Source organism: Herpailurus yagouaroundi, unplaced genomic scaffold, assembly GCF_014898765.1.
Source record: "Herpailurus yagouaroundi ecotype Mexico unplaced genomic scaffold, PumYag 163, whole genome shotgun sequence".
In the NCBI taxonomy this organism is placed as follows: Eukaryota; Metazoa; Chordata; class Mammalia; order Carnivora; family Felidae; genus Herpailurus; species Herpailurus yagouaroundi.
The window spans coordinates 58,073,827-58,089,168 of record NW_024412404.1 but is presented as its reverse complement, the minus strand read 5'-3'; the positions used below and the strand labels follow the sequence as shown (position 1 = coordinate 58,089,168).

Genomic DNA, 15,342 nt, shown 5'->3' with positions numbered 1-15,342 from the left:
AGAGGGAGACACAGAATCGGAAACAGGCTCCAGGCTCCGAGCCATCAGCCCAGAGCCTGACGCGGGGCTCGAACTCACGGACCGCGAGATCGTGACCTGGCTGAAGTCGGACGCTTAACCGACTGCGCCACCCAGGCGCCCCTTAATTTTTTTTTTTTTAACCTTTAGCATCCGACTCTTGACTTCAACTCAGGTCATGATCTCATGGTAGTGAGATCACAAGCCCCACGTGGGGCTCTGTGCTGGGGGTGGAGCCTGCTTAAGATTCTCTCTCCCTCTACTCCTCTCCCCTACTCATGCGTGTTCTCTTCCTTCTCTCTCAAAAAAAGTCCTAAGAAGTATTTTTTTTTAACTGGTTAGGAACGTGTAAACTATTATTCCTGTTTCAGCTGTGCATTTACAGCTATACTATGAAGACCATTAAACGCATGCTACTGGTAGTTAATATGCAGCAAATGAGTAATTGAGAAAATTTAGCAAAAATCAAACATGATAAAATCTGATCCAAGTTTTGTAAAAAGGCTTATTTGTATCGCTAATACTACTTACTTGATTAACTTCCAGAGAGATTACAACACCTAGTTTCAGGTTTAAAAATCCAAAAGAAAACCAGATTTCAAAATCATAAAGCTGTGACAATAAAAAGGCACTTACAATAGATGACACCACTGTGACCCTTACTCCTAATGTTGTGATGGTCTTAAATTGACTTTTAAGGAACTATCAATAATCCTCTCTGTCTCCTCTTCTCTCATCTATGTTAATATATTGGGTTGTTTTTTTTTTTTTCAGTCTCCACAGAGTCACTTTATCAAGTTACGAATAAAATTAAATGGAAATCTGCTGATTTCTAACACAAAAACAGTGGATCACAGCATTATTATAGAAGTTGTGAAAGGACAATTGAGGTTATTTTGTACGTTCTTATTTGCACTGTAGCTAAGGCACACCTGAGGGTCACTCTCTCCATTCTGAAGCTTTAATAGGAGCAGAAATGAAAAATGGCCACATGAATGTGGCAGTGGAGAAATTCCCTGCTGTAGCCTTGGTTTTTGGTTTTTGTCATGGGTTTGCTTTTTGTTCGTTTTGGTAATTTCCCTGTCTTAGAGCACTGTTTTTAAAGGCAATTGCAAGAAATTGTTAACGCACCCTTAGATTCATGCGCCGTTTTGGTTTTAAGATCTCCTACATGTCTGACTACATGATGGGGTGTTTCTGTGCCGTTGCCTGTAGGCCCCACTCCCAGGGACTCCGATGGTCCATAGAGATCCTGAGCGTCAGAATTTCCTAAGACGTCCCCCATGATTTAGTGTGCAGCCAAAGTTGAGAACCAGCGTGCTAGAATTTAGCTTACTATTTGTAATATGTGTTTTATTTGGGCGACTGGCAGAGCTTTTTTCTGTCTGCTGGACGATTCATTTCTCCAGAAGTTTAGATGAGCCTTCAGGGGTGACTTTGCATTGAGGCAGGTCCGTGTGCTGTGTGCAGGCCCAGTCAGCTGACTCAGAAGCTCCCCCCCTGTACCCGAGAACACGGCAGGCAGGCGTTCTCCTTACCCAGCTCTGACTCACAGCTTCACCTGCTAAAAGCCGCACAGATGTGAGCACTCTCTTTAAATAAGGGCGAAGTGAGCGAAGTGGGAATTCTATCAACAGTAATTGTAGCTCTGTTGCTGCTTTTAGCATCGATCTTGTGCTGGACGCTTATATTTATTTATTCACCAGCACTTTAGCCCTAGGTGGCTTCTTTGTGTGGAAAATTTTCTTTACTAGAAACATGATTGATTATATGATTGTAATTATTAAAAATATGGTGTGGAAAGTTAAAATCCCACAACATATCCCAGTGCACGTGAATATAAGCATATGTATCCACACCCCAGGCTCTGCAGAGGTAAGCACTATTGGAGTTTGGTAGGAAGTTTGGGTTTTTTCCTGTGCGTATGTTTTCTAATTTTAATTTTTAATCACATCATTTATTTAAACCTAGAATTTATATGTGTAAATTAAATCCTTCTAAAATATCCTGTGGCTTGGTTTTTTACATTAAAATTAGGTTATCGTGAAAATGTTGTATCACGAACTTCCTCATTCCTTTTAAAAGTAAACTTTTTTAGAAGAGTTTAAACTTTACAGAAAAATGGCAAAGATAGTATAGAGCATTCTCCTGTACCCTCGCACCCACTTTCCCCTGTTGTCAATATCTTACATTTTTCTCATTTGTAGTTGTTTTTTTTACTAGACTTTTTTTTGATCAGTTTTAAGTCTACAGAAAAACTGAGCAGAAAGTACAGAGAGTTTCCATCTGTCCTCCAATGCCCACCTCCCATTTCCCCTATTATTAACATCTTGCATTAGTGAGATATATTCGATACAGTTGATAAGCCAATACCGATCCATTATTATTGACTGAAGTCCATGGTTGACAATGGGATCCGCTCTTCGTGGTGTACATTGTATGATGTACGATGTGTAATGATATGTATCCCCCATCACAGGAGCCTGCAGAATAGTTTCGTTGCCCTAAATACCCTCTGTGTTCCACCTGTTCATCCCCGCTTCAAAGCCACCAACCCTTGGCCACCACTGATTTTTTTACTGTCTCTATAGCTTTGCCTTTTCCACAGTGTCACATAGTTGGAATCATATGGTACGTAGCCTCGTCAGATCGGCTTCTTTCACTTAGTAATATGCATTTGAAGTTCCTCCGTGTTTTTTCATGGCTTGAAAATTGCTGTCTTTTCATCACTGAATGATAGTCCATTGTATGAATGTATCACACAGGGTTTTCATTCATTCACTCACCGCAGCACATTTTGGTTGCTTCTGTATCTTGGCACTTATGAATAAAGCTGCTCTAAACGTTTGTTTGTAGGTTCTTGTGTGGACATAGTTTTCCGTTCCTTGGGGCACCTGACTGGCTCAGTCAGTAGAACATGTGACTCTTGATCTGGGGTCACAAGTTTGAGCCCCACAGTGGGTGTAGAGCTTATTTAAAAAATATATCTTAAAAAAAAAACAAAAACCTTAGGGGCCCCTAGGTGTCTCAGTCTGTTGAGCATCTGACTTCGGCTTAGGTCATGATCTCACAGTTTCTGGGTTTGAGCCCCACATCAGGCTATGTGCTGACAGCTCGGAGCTCGGAGCCCGGAGCCTGCTTCAGATTCTGTCTCTTCTCTCTCTCTGCCCCTCCCCTGCTTGTGTGCACTCGCTCTCTCTCTTTCTCTCAAAAATAAATAAGCATTAAAAGAAAAACTTAAAAAATTTTCAGCTCATTTGGGGAAATATCGAGAAGCATAATTATGGGGCCATATGGTATACATGTGTTTACTTGTTCTTTTTTAATGGCTGCAGACAATGATACACGTTATTGATAATAATTACCTCATTGACGGATATTTAAGTTGTAAATTTTTTGCTATTACACATAACGCTACAACATACTTTTAAATATACATCTTTTTGCACACATACTAATATTTCTGCAGGACACATCCTTAAAATAAGAATTGCTCTGACCAAGAGCATGTGAATTTGCCCAGCAGAAGACAAGTTGTAGACTATAGCTTCCCAGCTCTGCTCCACTTAGTATTATCGAGTCTCCTAGGGCTCAAAAGGAAGATTTAGGCTGGAACCTGAGGATTGGGAGGTCAGACTTAAGTGATGGAAATTGAATCCATGAACATGGTTAAGGTTTCCTAGGGAGAAAGTGTAGAGCAAAAAGAGAGGATGACCTAGAACGGAATACTGTGTAACTCCTAACATGGAACGATCAGGCAAAGGATTGCCCTGGTGGAAAGAGAAGAAGCAGGGTGCATGGCGTCAGAAAGGCTGGAGTGGATTTCAGGGAGGAGGGAGGTGGTCTTCTGAGTTTACGCTTTGCTGAGGGAGACGAGGACGGAACTGTATTCGCCGTATTCACGAACAGTGAGACCTTTGCCCTTAGTGAATAGAGTAGACTGGACAGGGCTGAGACACACAGCGAGACAGATTGTGCAGTGGGTGGGACACGAGGAAATGGACATTAAATACCCTTTAACGAAGGAGAGAAAAGTAGAATAAGATTAACTGGAGGGTGAGCAGGGGTCAGAGAGTTTTGTTTGTTTCTGCCAGGTGGCAGTCTTAAGCTTTTATGAAAGTAAAAAGGAACTAGTAGAAGGAGATACTGTAACTTACAGAGATTGTTTGCAGATTGGGTTGAGGCCAAGAATGGGGAAGAGGACAGATTCCTGGAATGAGGCCTTTGGCAAAAAAAAATGAATTTGTATTTGCCCGTAGGTAAAAATTTTGTAATTTTGTAATTTTGAATTTAATTTTATGCCCCTGGAAATTCTTAAAGGTTTTTGCTCTTTGAAGGTACTTTTGGACGTGTCTAGCTCGGTTCCCTTGGAAAGAAGCAAAGTTAACTCAATGTCAAGTTCAGTCACTGGAAGTTATTTTATGACTAACTTTCATTTTTAATGGCTTTGTTTGTGACCCAATGGGGTTACCTTCAGTGGGGTTACCGATGAGATTACCTATTATTGTATTAACTTTAACAAACTGTCACATGTGGAATTTAAAGCTGTTGATTAAAAAAAAAAAAAAAACTAGGGGTGCCTGGGTGGCTCAGTCTGTAAGCAGCTAGCTCTTGATTTTGGCTCAAGTCATGATCTTATAGTTGGTGATTTGGAGCCACGCGTCAGCATGGAACCTGCTTGGGATTCTCTTTCTCCCTCTCTCTCTGCCTCTCCCCTATTTGTGCACTTGTGCGCGCGCTCTCTCTCTCTCTCTCTCTCAAAATAAATAAACTTTAAAAAATAAAATGAAAACTAATTTGTTAAATCAACTGAACATCATAGATCATAAAAAGAACTAATTCAGTATATTTGATAATAAAAAAATTGTCAGATATCCATGTATTGACTTATATTAAATACAGTATTACCTTTTACAATTCCTTTTTCTCAGGACTCTACTTAAGATTTTTATTCTTCATCTTGATAACTCTGCTCTCTGACAGAAGAAACAGAATCTGAAAATACCTCCATAGGTTGTAGTGATGAGAGTACGTCAGAACAAAATTTAACAATTAAAAAGTGTAAATGTAATGCTTGGGTTTAAAAATATACACATAGAATATGATGAGAGGCTGAAGAACATAGTTTAGCATGTTAATTTTTTTTTTCTGAAATAATTTCAGATGTACAGAAAAAGTTTAAGACTAATACGAGGAACTGCACACCCTTCACTCAGATTCCCCAGTTGTGAACGTGTTACCACATTTGCCTTCTCATTTTCCCCTACTCTGTATTTTTTTCTGAACCATTTGGGAATAAGTTGAAGATCTCTTGCACCGTCATCCTTAAATATTTCAATGTATATATTGCCTGAGAGCAAGGATACTTTTCCATGCAGGCAGCCATCCAGACGAGCACGGTAGCAATGTTCTGTTAGCACCATGTATTACACAGAAATCCATGTACACACAGGCAGACCAAACCAGAGTAAAAGTCAGTGTTGTGGGCTACATTTATTGTCGTGTCCCTTTAGTCTCCTTTGATCTAGAACAGTTCCTTAGTACACCCTGGCTTTCATTACCTTGACATTTTTGAAGACACAGTCCAGTTGCTTTCTAGAATGTTCCTTAATTTCTGTTCATCAATTTCTGTTACGTTTCTTCATAATTGGACGCAGGTTACTTAGTTTTGGCAAGAACGCCCTAGAACTGATGCTGCGTTCTCACTGCATCATCCGAGGAGTCAATCGCACTGTCAATCCATCTCACTGCTGGGGACTTGAATTTATATCACTTGGTAAAATAATGTCAAGTGTCTCCACTGTAAAATTAGCATTTTGTATATGTTAATAAAAATTAATATTTTATAGGGAGATACTTTGAGACATTGTAAATATCCTATTTTATCAGACTTCTATCTACCAGTTTTTATATCCATTAATGATGATTCTTGCTTGAATCATTTATTACTGAGATGGTTGCCAAATGATGATTTCCTGGGGCACCTGGGTGGCTCAGTTGGTTAAGTGTCTGACTTCGGCTCAGGCCATGATCTCGTGGTCTGTGAGTTCAAGCCCCACGTCAGGCTCTGTGCTGACAGCCCAGAACTTGGATCCTGCTTCAGATTCTGTGTCTCCTTCTCTCTCTGCCCCTCCCCCCCCACCCCCCCGCCTCAAAAGGGGTAAAAAGGTAGAATTACTATTAGGAATAAATTTAACAGAGAAGTATAAAACTTATAATCTGAAAAATACAAAATATTGAAAGAAATTACAAAAGACCTAAGTAAATGGAAAAACATCCAATGTTTATGGATTGGACAACTTAATATTGGGAAGATGGCAGTACTCCTCAAACTGATCTACAGACTAAATGCAATCCCAATTAAAGTGACAGCTGGTAGGGCTCACTTGGTTGAGTGTCCAACTTTGGCTCAGGTCATAATCTTTCGGTTCATGAGTTCAAGCCCCACATCGGGCTTGCTGCTGTCAGCCTGTCGGCCCAGAGCCCGCTTTGGATCCTCTGTCCCCCTCTGTCTGCCCCTCCCCTGCTTGCACTCTCCCAGAAGTAAATAAATTTAAAAAATAACAGCTGGCTTCTGTGCAGAAATTGACAGGTGATTCCAAAATTCATGTGAAAATTAAAGGAATCCAGAAAAACCAAAACGGTCATGAAAAAGAAGAATAAGGTTAGAATTGTGTGGTTGTGACACGTGGACCTATATATCCGTGGACTAGAATTGAGAGTCCAGAAGTTAGCTCTCACATTTATGATCAGCTGATTTCCAGAAATGATACCAAGACACTTCAGTGAGAGAAAAAGAATCTTTTCAACAGATGGTCCTGGGTGAACTGGATAACCACATACAGAAGAATGAAACTTGTTCTCTATTTCATAGTATATGCAAAAATTAACTCAAAACGGATTGTACCAAAATGTAAGAGCTAAACCATAAAACTCTTAGAAAAAATAGGAGTAAATTTTCCTAACCTTGGATTAGGCAGTGATTTCTTAAATATCACCCCAAAAGCACAAGTAACAAAAGGAAAAAAAATCAAATTAGGCTTCATCAAAATTTTAAAACTTTTATACTTCAGGAGACACATCAACAAAGTACAGAGTCCATAGAATGGAAGGATGTTTTCATAGATCATATATCTGGTAAGGATCTAGTATCCGGAATATACAAACAACTCTTAGAACTCCATAAAAAGCTCAGTTTAAAAATGGGCAAATTGGGGCGCCTGGGTGGCGCAGTCGGTTGAGCGTCCGACTTCCGCCAGGTCACGATCTCGCGGTCCGTGAGTTCGAGCCCCGCGTCGGGCTCTGGGCTGATGGCTCAGAGCCTGGAGCCTGTTTCCGATTCTGTGTCTCCCTCTCTCTCTGCCCCTCCCCCGTTCATGCTCTGTCTCTCTCTGTCCCAAAAATAAATAAACGTTGAAAAAAAATTTTTATAAAAATGGCAAATGACATGAATGTACATTCCTCTAAAGAAGATCCATGAATGGCCAACAAGCACATAAAAAGAAACTCAACATCATTAGCCATCAGGGAAATGCAAACCAAAACCATGGTAAGATATTACTTCATTCACCCTAGGGATGGCTGTAATGTCAGTGTTGATGAGGATGTGAAGAAATTGGAACCTTTATACACTGCTGATAGAATATAAAATGGTGCAGCCACTTTGGACAACAGTCTAGCCTTTCTTCAGTAGGTTCAATGTAGAGTTTTCCTATGACCCAGCAGTTTCAGTCCTTGGTATAGATCTAAGAGAAGTGAAAGCACACAAAAACTTTGACCTGAATGTTCATAGCATTAGTCATAATAGTTTAAAAGTATAAGTAACCCACGTGCCCATCAACTGGATAAGTAAAAAGCAGTGTGTCCATACAATGGCATATTATTTGGCAATAAAAAGGAACGAGTGCAATTATATGCTGCAGCGTGGGCGAACTGTGCCAAGTGAAAGAAGTAAGTCACAAAAGATTGCATGTGGAGACTGAAAATAGACTGGTATTGCCTGGGGCTAGGGAAGTTGAGATGGGGTGGGGAGCGACTGTTAGTAGGTGTAGGGTTACTTTCTGGGATGCTGAAAATGCTCTAAAATTGCTTGTTTTGATGGCTGCACAAGTCTGTGAGTACACTAAAGACCATTGAATCATACGCTTTAAATGGATGAATTGTAGGAGAATTATATGTCAATAAAGCTACTATTCCATGGTATTTTACATAAGCTAAGTTTAGATTTGTTTTCATTTTGTCCAAAAGAATATTCCAAGAGAAATGACTAGCAACATTATTCCTTATAGATTATGAAAATGTGTAATTCTCCCCGACTGCTTTTGGATTCCCAGAGCAATTTTTTGAGCCTCCTACCAAGTGAACTTGACCAAGTAGCTGCCGAGTGGAGTTCATTTCTGTCACACGTGCCACGCATTCCCTTGCCTGGCCCTTTGCTGCCCGCGCTGAAATCTGCCTTTCATGGATTCTCCCCCTTCCCCATAGTGATCGAAACGTTTGTTAATACCTCTTGTCACATGAAGATACTCTAAATCATACTTGATAGTGAACTTTCCATAGTTGAGTTTGGTTTCAGAGTTGGGTTCTTTCATGCCTTCTTCACAATTCCACATTCTTTCTGTTGCATCACAGTTTCACTCAACTTCAGCTTCATTCGCGTTGCCACATTTGCCGTCTGCACGGCCATCGTCCTGAGAAACTGTCAAGCATGTAACTTGTTTTCATGTTTATGAAATAATGCTCTACCAATAAATAATGAAGGTAAGAAAATAGACCATTTCATCATTTTCTGGGAAGCCTAGACGTTAGGAGAATAACGAATGAGGTAAATCCCCATAAGAAGAAGTAAAGCCGTGAGCTCTAGATTCTTTTCGTCGGAAAGCGCCTGTGATGTGCAGTTCATCTCTTGCAAATAAAAAGCTGGGGAAAATCAAGCAGTCGTTGCCCATCGTGACAAGTTTCCCTTGAAGATTAAAACATCATGGATTTAACAGCATATTTGTATTGCAAGTGATCAGATGCTCAACTCAGAGAGTTTGCGGGATTGCCTTTGGTTTTTATCTTACAAAACTGTGATACATTAGAGAAAGAAAGGGTGCAAGAGGTCCTTGTTGGCACACCTTTCTAAGACTTGTCAGTAAGCTGGCAGTGTCCCTTGGATGAGATGGCAGATGGTCTTTAATCTCAGAGTGGCTTATTTTTCTAGTCAATTTCGAGTCCCCTCAAGAAGAGGCCTGTTGTGCCACGTGGATTTAGCTGTGTGGGGTTTTGTCTACCAGCACCGATGACACTTACCAGGCGAGCGATTCAGGATGATCACAAAGCATTTTGTGAGGGCGCGGGAATGCTTTTGTTGTTGTTGTTGTTTTTACTTCAGTAAATAAATCAACATTTTTGGTGTCTTAAGAATCTGGCAGTGTCTATGGCCATACCACCCTGAACGCGCCCGATCTCGTCTGATCTCGGAAGCTAAGCAGGGTCGGGCCTGGTTAGTACTTGTATGGAAGAATCTGGCAGAATATTTCTTGTTTAGGTTTTAATACTAATAATATAAAATGTGCCGCGAATCAGAATTAACCTTCATTGCAGATGCAACTACTGACAGTAACACTGCAGATCGTTAAGCCGAGAAAAGCGCATCGTATTTTCGCTATAAGGATAATCGGCGGTTTCTGAAGTTTAATACAGTACATCCACTGAAAGGGTGATTGATTTGATTTTCTGGCCTTAATTTAAGGTATGGATAGAATGTGATCCGAAACTCCTAATATTTAAATGTAGCCTCTGAAATTGTTGAACACTGATAACGTGGGTGGAAGTTTGCTGAGGAAAAGAGGAGTGGGGGAGAAAGGGTTCCATGTGCTGACATCGTTCAATTTTTTTATTTCTGGATTATTTGAGTTTTTACAAGCGTTACTTTTTTTTAAGTTTTTGCTTAAATTCTAGTTAACATATACTGTAATAATTAGTTTCAGGAGTAGAATTTAGTGATTCATCAGTTACATATAACACCCAGTACTCATCACAAGTACCCTCCTTCATGCCCATCCCCCCACCCACCTTGCCTCCAGCAACCCTCGGTTCTCTGTTGTTAAGAGTCTTTTATGGTTTGCCTCCCTCTCTTTTTTTTTTTTCCCTTCTCCTGTGTTCATCTGTTTTATTTCTTAAATTCCACACGTGAGTTGAAATCATACGGTATTTGTCTTTCTCTGACTTATTTCACTTAGCATAATACACTTTAGCTCTATCCATGTTGTGGCAAATGGCAAGATGTCATTCTTTTTGATAGCTGAGTAGTATTCTAATATATAGACATATATACACATACACAATTCCTTTATCAGTGGATGGACATTTGGGCTCTTTCCATAATTTGGCTACTGTAGATAATGCTGCTGTTAACATCGGGGTGCATGTACCCCCTTTGAATCTGTATTTTTGTATTCTCTGGGTAAATACCTAGTAGTGCAATTTGCATAACTTTTAAGATTAAAAAAAGATGAATTTAAAAATTAATGTGCTTATTGAATATGTGGTAATTTTGATGACTAATTCCCAGAGAATTCATTGAGTTAGTTCAAGTTACTGAAATATCAGGTTTTTAAAAATTTATAAAAATATCTTTCCCTTTGTTTCTCTTACCAATGCCTTGTGGCTCTGCATTCCATTTACTGAGCCAACGACTCAGCTGGTTGAGTGTCTGACTTCGGCTCAGGTCATGATCTTGTGATACGTGGGTTCAAGCCCCACGTCGGGCTCTGTGCTGACTGCTCAGAGCCTGAAGCCTGCTTCGGATTCTGTATCTCCCTCTCTCTCTATGCCCCTTCCCCACTCACGCTCTGTCTCTCCATCCCTTCAAAAAAATAAACATTAAAAAAATTTTTAATAAAAAAATAAACATTAAAAAATAGTTAATATAAATTCTGCATGGTGGGCATTTTCCTAATTTTCTATTTTTATGTGTCATATTAGCAAAGAATAAAAGAGTGGCATTCGTTCGAGATAAAATAAGATGATGGCACATCAGATTTTACATTTTTATTTGCTAGAATGTTCCATTAGTTTGAATGTTCAAAGTGTGTTTGTCCTAAAATATTTTAGGGTAAATGTTTAAATGGTTACACGTCATTTTATAAATATAGACATTATGTAGGGCCACGAATGAACGGTCAAGAAAGAATTTTTGAGACGTTTTCAGTGCCAAAATGTGCTTTTATTATAGCATAGGGACAGGACCTGTGGGCAAGAGGAGTTGGTGGTTATATGCCTAGTGCTCAAGGGAGAGGGGGATATGCAGGGAGTATTATATCATAAATGTCCTCTTCAACTTTCTACTCGTAAAACCACTTTCACAAGATTTCTCTGGTGCTTTATCATTCAGCCCGATGTTAACTATCGGTGAGATGTACAGGCAATCAGAGACCCAGTATGTACTCAGGATTGAGAACCGCAGCTGGAGGATGGTTTTTGGAAGTGGCCTGGCCAACTCCCTGATAAAAGACATTATACATTGAAGTACATACTGTCGGGGTGGTCCCTCTATCTGCTGGAATTAGGAGCAGCTGCCATTAATTGAGACCTAGAGTAAATTGGCTGAAACAAGGGAGTTTCTTTTTTTCTATGAAATTCTTTACATCGGCAGTCCAGGGCTGCCCTGGTAGCTTTAGCCCACGGAGTCCTCTGGTACCGGAGTTCCTTCTTGCGTTAGTTTTTGTTGACCTAAGAGAAATCTCATAGTCTCGGGCTCAGGAGGAGACAGGTGGGCAGCCCTGCCATGACGTTCATGAAGCAGGCAGCACAGTGAAGGAAGGGTTGAAAAATAAAAGGGGGAGAGGGCACAAGACCAGCTGTTCTTTTAAAGGATTCCTAGAAATTGCCACAAGACACTCCTGCTCGTATCCTGTTGGCCAGAGCTTGGTCACGAGGCCACACCCGACAGCAGGAGCAGCTGGGAATCAGGCTTTCCTCCAGGCGACCATTGTGTCCTGCAGAAACCAGGGATTTGTTTCTGTGAGAAAAGAGGAGAAGCGACAGCAGCAGCCACTGGCCATCCCTGCCGCATCCTCCATGAAAGCCGGAAGAATCTGCCCGCTGCCCCCGGACCCTGCCTGCCCAGTGCGCTGACCTGCTCGGCTCTAGTCAGCCAAGCCGCTGGGTTGCAGAAAGCTTTGTTGCAGTGATGAGAACCTCAGTACGTTGGCTTGGGGACAGGCAAGGTCCGTTCAGTTCAGACCCAGGAAAGATGCTAGAGAGTTGTAAACTTTCCCGTTAGGAGAAAGGAATGTGTTCAAGGCCGGTTGTTTAATTGCATGCAGTTCTCTTCCGGATGTTCCAGCTCTCTTAGGGGAGGGAATTTATCACCTTTTGTCAGGGCATTTATTTATTAACATACTCAGGTTCATCTTAACGTTCATGCCGCACGCCCTCGTTTAAACATACACGGCTCGAGGAGAACATCTTAACACATAATTATTACTCAAATTAAACATTTGTTTTTAATATTTTGAGAGAGTGACAGAGCGTGAGCAGGGGAGGGGCAGAGAGAGAGAGAGAGAGATGCAGAATCCGAAGCAGGCTCCAGGCTCCGAGCCGTCAGCACAAAGCCCGACGCGGGGCTCGAACCCACGGACCGCGAGATCGTGACCTGAGCTGAAGTCAGACGCTTAACCGACCGAGCCTCCCAGGCGCCCCAGAAATTAAACATTTTTAAATTCAGAAATGAGAAGTAGCTGGACATGAGACTTTCTAATGAATATTTTCTTTCTTATTGCAGTGGATGAAGGTCGCAGTAAAGACCCTGACCGTTTGCAGGTGTTCCACAAGAAAGCCATAATGCCTTACGGCGTTTACAAGAAACAGCAGAAAGACCCGGGCGAGGAGGCCGCTGTGCTGCAGTACGCGAGGCTGGTGGGGCAGACGTGCTCCGAGCGGATGCTGCTGTTCCGGAACTGAACCCACGCCGCCCCCGCTCCCGCCCGGGCACCCACCCTGTGCCCGTGACGCGCGCCGCACGGTACATGCCCCTCCCTCCGGGGACGTTCCGGACCCGCCCACAGATTAGACTTTTTTATTTTGACTATTATATGGCTTTTCTAAAATATTTTGTGGCAATGTATTTGTGAGAATCTCCTGGTTAATACAAAGATTTTAAAAATACGTCGTGACCTAGCCTCATAATTGGGGCTTATCATTTTGGAAGTTTGTTTCATGAGCAAGATACAGTATAAACTTCTCATGTTACTATTTTGGAAAGTAAAATTAGTAAGTGGATCTTAACTAATTTAAATCACTGTTGTGCTTTTTTTTGTCAAAGAAATTACAACAGACTTCTCAGATCCATTCAACACATTAGTTTACGCTACAAAACCTTACACGTGGGGAGGACAGTGAGGGGGTCTGTCTCACCACTTAGAAAACGTCTTCTCAGGAGAACGAGACTGTGTTGTTATTCGGTGTTCAGTATTAAATTGCTGCTGAATGTTATGTAGTTAATAGAAAACTCAAAAGAATATAAACATTGAAGAAAGGATGTCATGTGAACATCAGATATTCATTTACCCAGGACAGTCCCCATCGTGTCTGTTGTCTTGACCGGATTAGTTTTTCCTAGAACGAGTACTACAAGAGTATCCCAGTTTGGACAGCAAAATATATGGTTACCCTAGTTGTGTAGATGATTTGCCGTATTTCTAAAAATCTAAGAAGTGGAGTTTTCTTTGTGTTTGTTTTGGTTTTTTCATTTTGTTTTTGCAAAATATTGGCTCCTGCCTTGGCCTAATAAGACCCACCAGAAGTAAACATACACTAAATTTTTCATTCCTTCGAACTCAGGACACTTGTCTTTGGTTGCTGATTAAAAATTAGTTAATATCGGACTACTAGCTGCACTACAAGTCACACGTAACGAAGCACAGGAGTCATTCTGACCTCTGTTCCGGGGCAAGAGGTGAACAATCCGTGCCTTGCCCTCTGGTTTGCGAGTCACGGAGCAGGTGCTGCACTCGGGAATTTGAGGCAGAGGCCGGCTTCTTTTTTCCCCCTCTCACTCGCTTTTGTTTGGCCCCTCACCCAGTCAGCCAGTGTCCCTCGTCCACCACCGTCAAGGTGACAGGCACGGTGCCGGGAAGGAAGAGGAGACTCGCACGTCTCAGTTTGTAGTTAGAACTGAGTTGTGTTGGAGACCATGAGCGACAGAGCAGCTTTGGTTTCTTGTGCTCTGTATCAGCTCCTCCCTGTCTTCTGCAGCCAGCTGCTCGGCCACTAGTTCATTTCATACCCCATTTTGCCTCTTTTCTATTGATCTTTTTAAAAAAAACGCACGTATTATAAAAGTTAGTACTTGGAAACCCATTACTGATTTTAAACTTTTCTCCTAAATGCACTGATTTTAGATAAAACATTAGGAAATAATTTCAGTTAGCTAAGGGAAAGATCCTAAAACAATGATTTTAAAAATCACATGTCTAGAAATTCAGCATCTAAATAAACCGTGTATTTATTCATTCAGATAGGGTGTGTGTGTGTGTGTGTGTGTGTGTGTGTGTGTCTGTGTGTGTGTCTGTGTTAACACCTGCCATGGGCAGGTACCTGGCTAACTGAAGATAGGGTAGCGAGAAAAGCCATTTTTTCTGATAGCGTGGGTTTAGCATTCTTCTGGAATTTTGTTCTGCAAAATAAGTCTCCCAAGAGTATTTGATAGACTCGTATTTGGAACTGCCTTCAGAGTCTATAGAACTTTTTTTTATTTTTCCCTCTAAAATGAAGACAGCTTGGAGCGCCTGGGTGGCTCAGTCGGTTAACCCGTCTTGTCTTGATTTCGGTTCAGGTCATGATCTCACGATCCATGAGTTTGAGCCTCACGTCAGGCTCTGTGCTGACAGCTCAGACCCTGTGATTCTGTGTCTCCCTCTCTCTCTGCTCCTCCCCTGCTCAGGCTCTGTCCCTCTCTCTCTCAAAAAAAAAATGAACATTAGAAAATAGTAATAAAAGGAAGATAGCTTAGTTGTTTTCTGATGACAAAATGGAACTCACTGTAAGCAATTAACACATTAATAAAACTATAAATTAGAATGTAAAAATAATCTGAAATTCTACCATACCAGAGAAAGAGAGAATTGTTCTGTATATCCACACGTATGCATGTATAATTTCAACATAAATAGAATTATGCTCCACATGCTGTTTTGTGGACATACCTGAATTTTGAAAGAAGTTTCAGAATAGGATTTCAGAGGTGTTGTGAGTAATCTCAGTACCAGTAAAGCTAGCAGGGTAGGCTTGGTCCATAGTACCCTTGGCCTTGGAATGTCCTCGTCGTTAGGTGCT

The 15,342-nt window shown here is 41.2% G+C and overlaps 1 protein-coding gene across 9 annotated transcripts in view; it reads left to right on the top strand.

Moving 5' to 3' along the window:
- Positions 1-14,323, top strand: part of ATE1 (arginyltransferase 1) — a 157,501-nt gene extending 143,178 nt beyond the window's left edge. For 3 of the 9 annotated variants that reach the window (XR_005793710.1, XR_005793708.1, XR_005793709.1), the window contains exons 12-13: positions 11,879-12,208; positions 12,791-12,899. Coding sequence is in view for 5 of the 9 variants with exons in the window: in XM_040486643.1 (XP_040342577.1) it covers positions 12,791-12,969 (179 nt within the window). In the remaining 4 variants the exon portion in view is untranslated. Of the gene's footprint in view, positions 1-2,497; positions 2,650-8,649; positions 8,779-11,878; positions 12,209-12,790 lie in introns of all 9 variants that reach the window. The other 6 variants (XM_040486643.1, XM_040486640.1, XM_040486642.1 and 3 more) reach the window with 4 other exon arrangements.
- Positions 14,324-15,342: the final 1,019 nt, after the last annotated feature.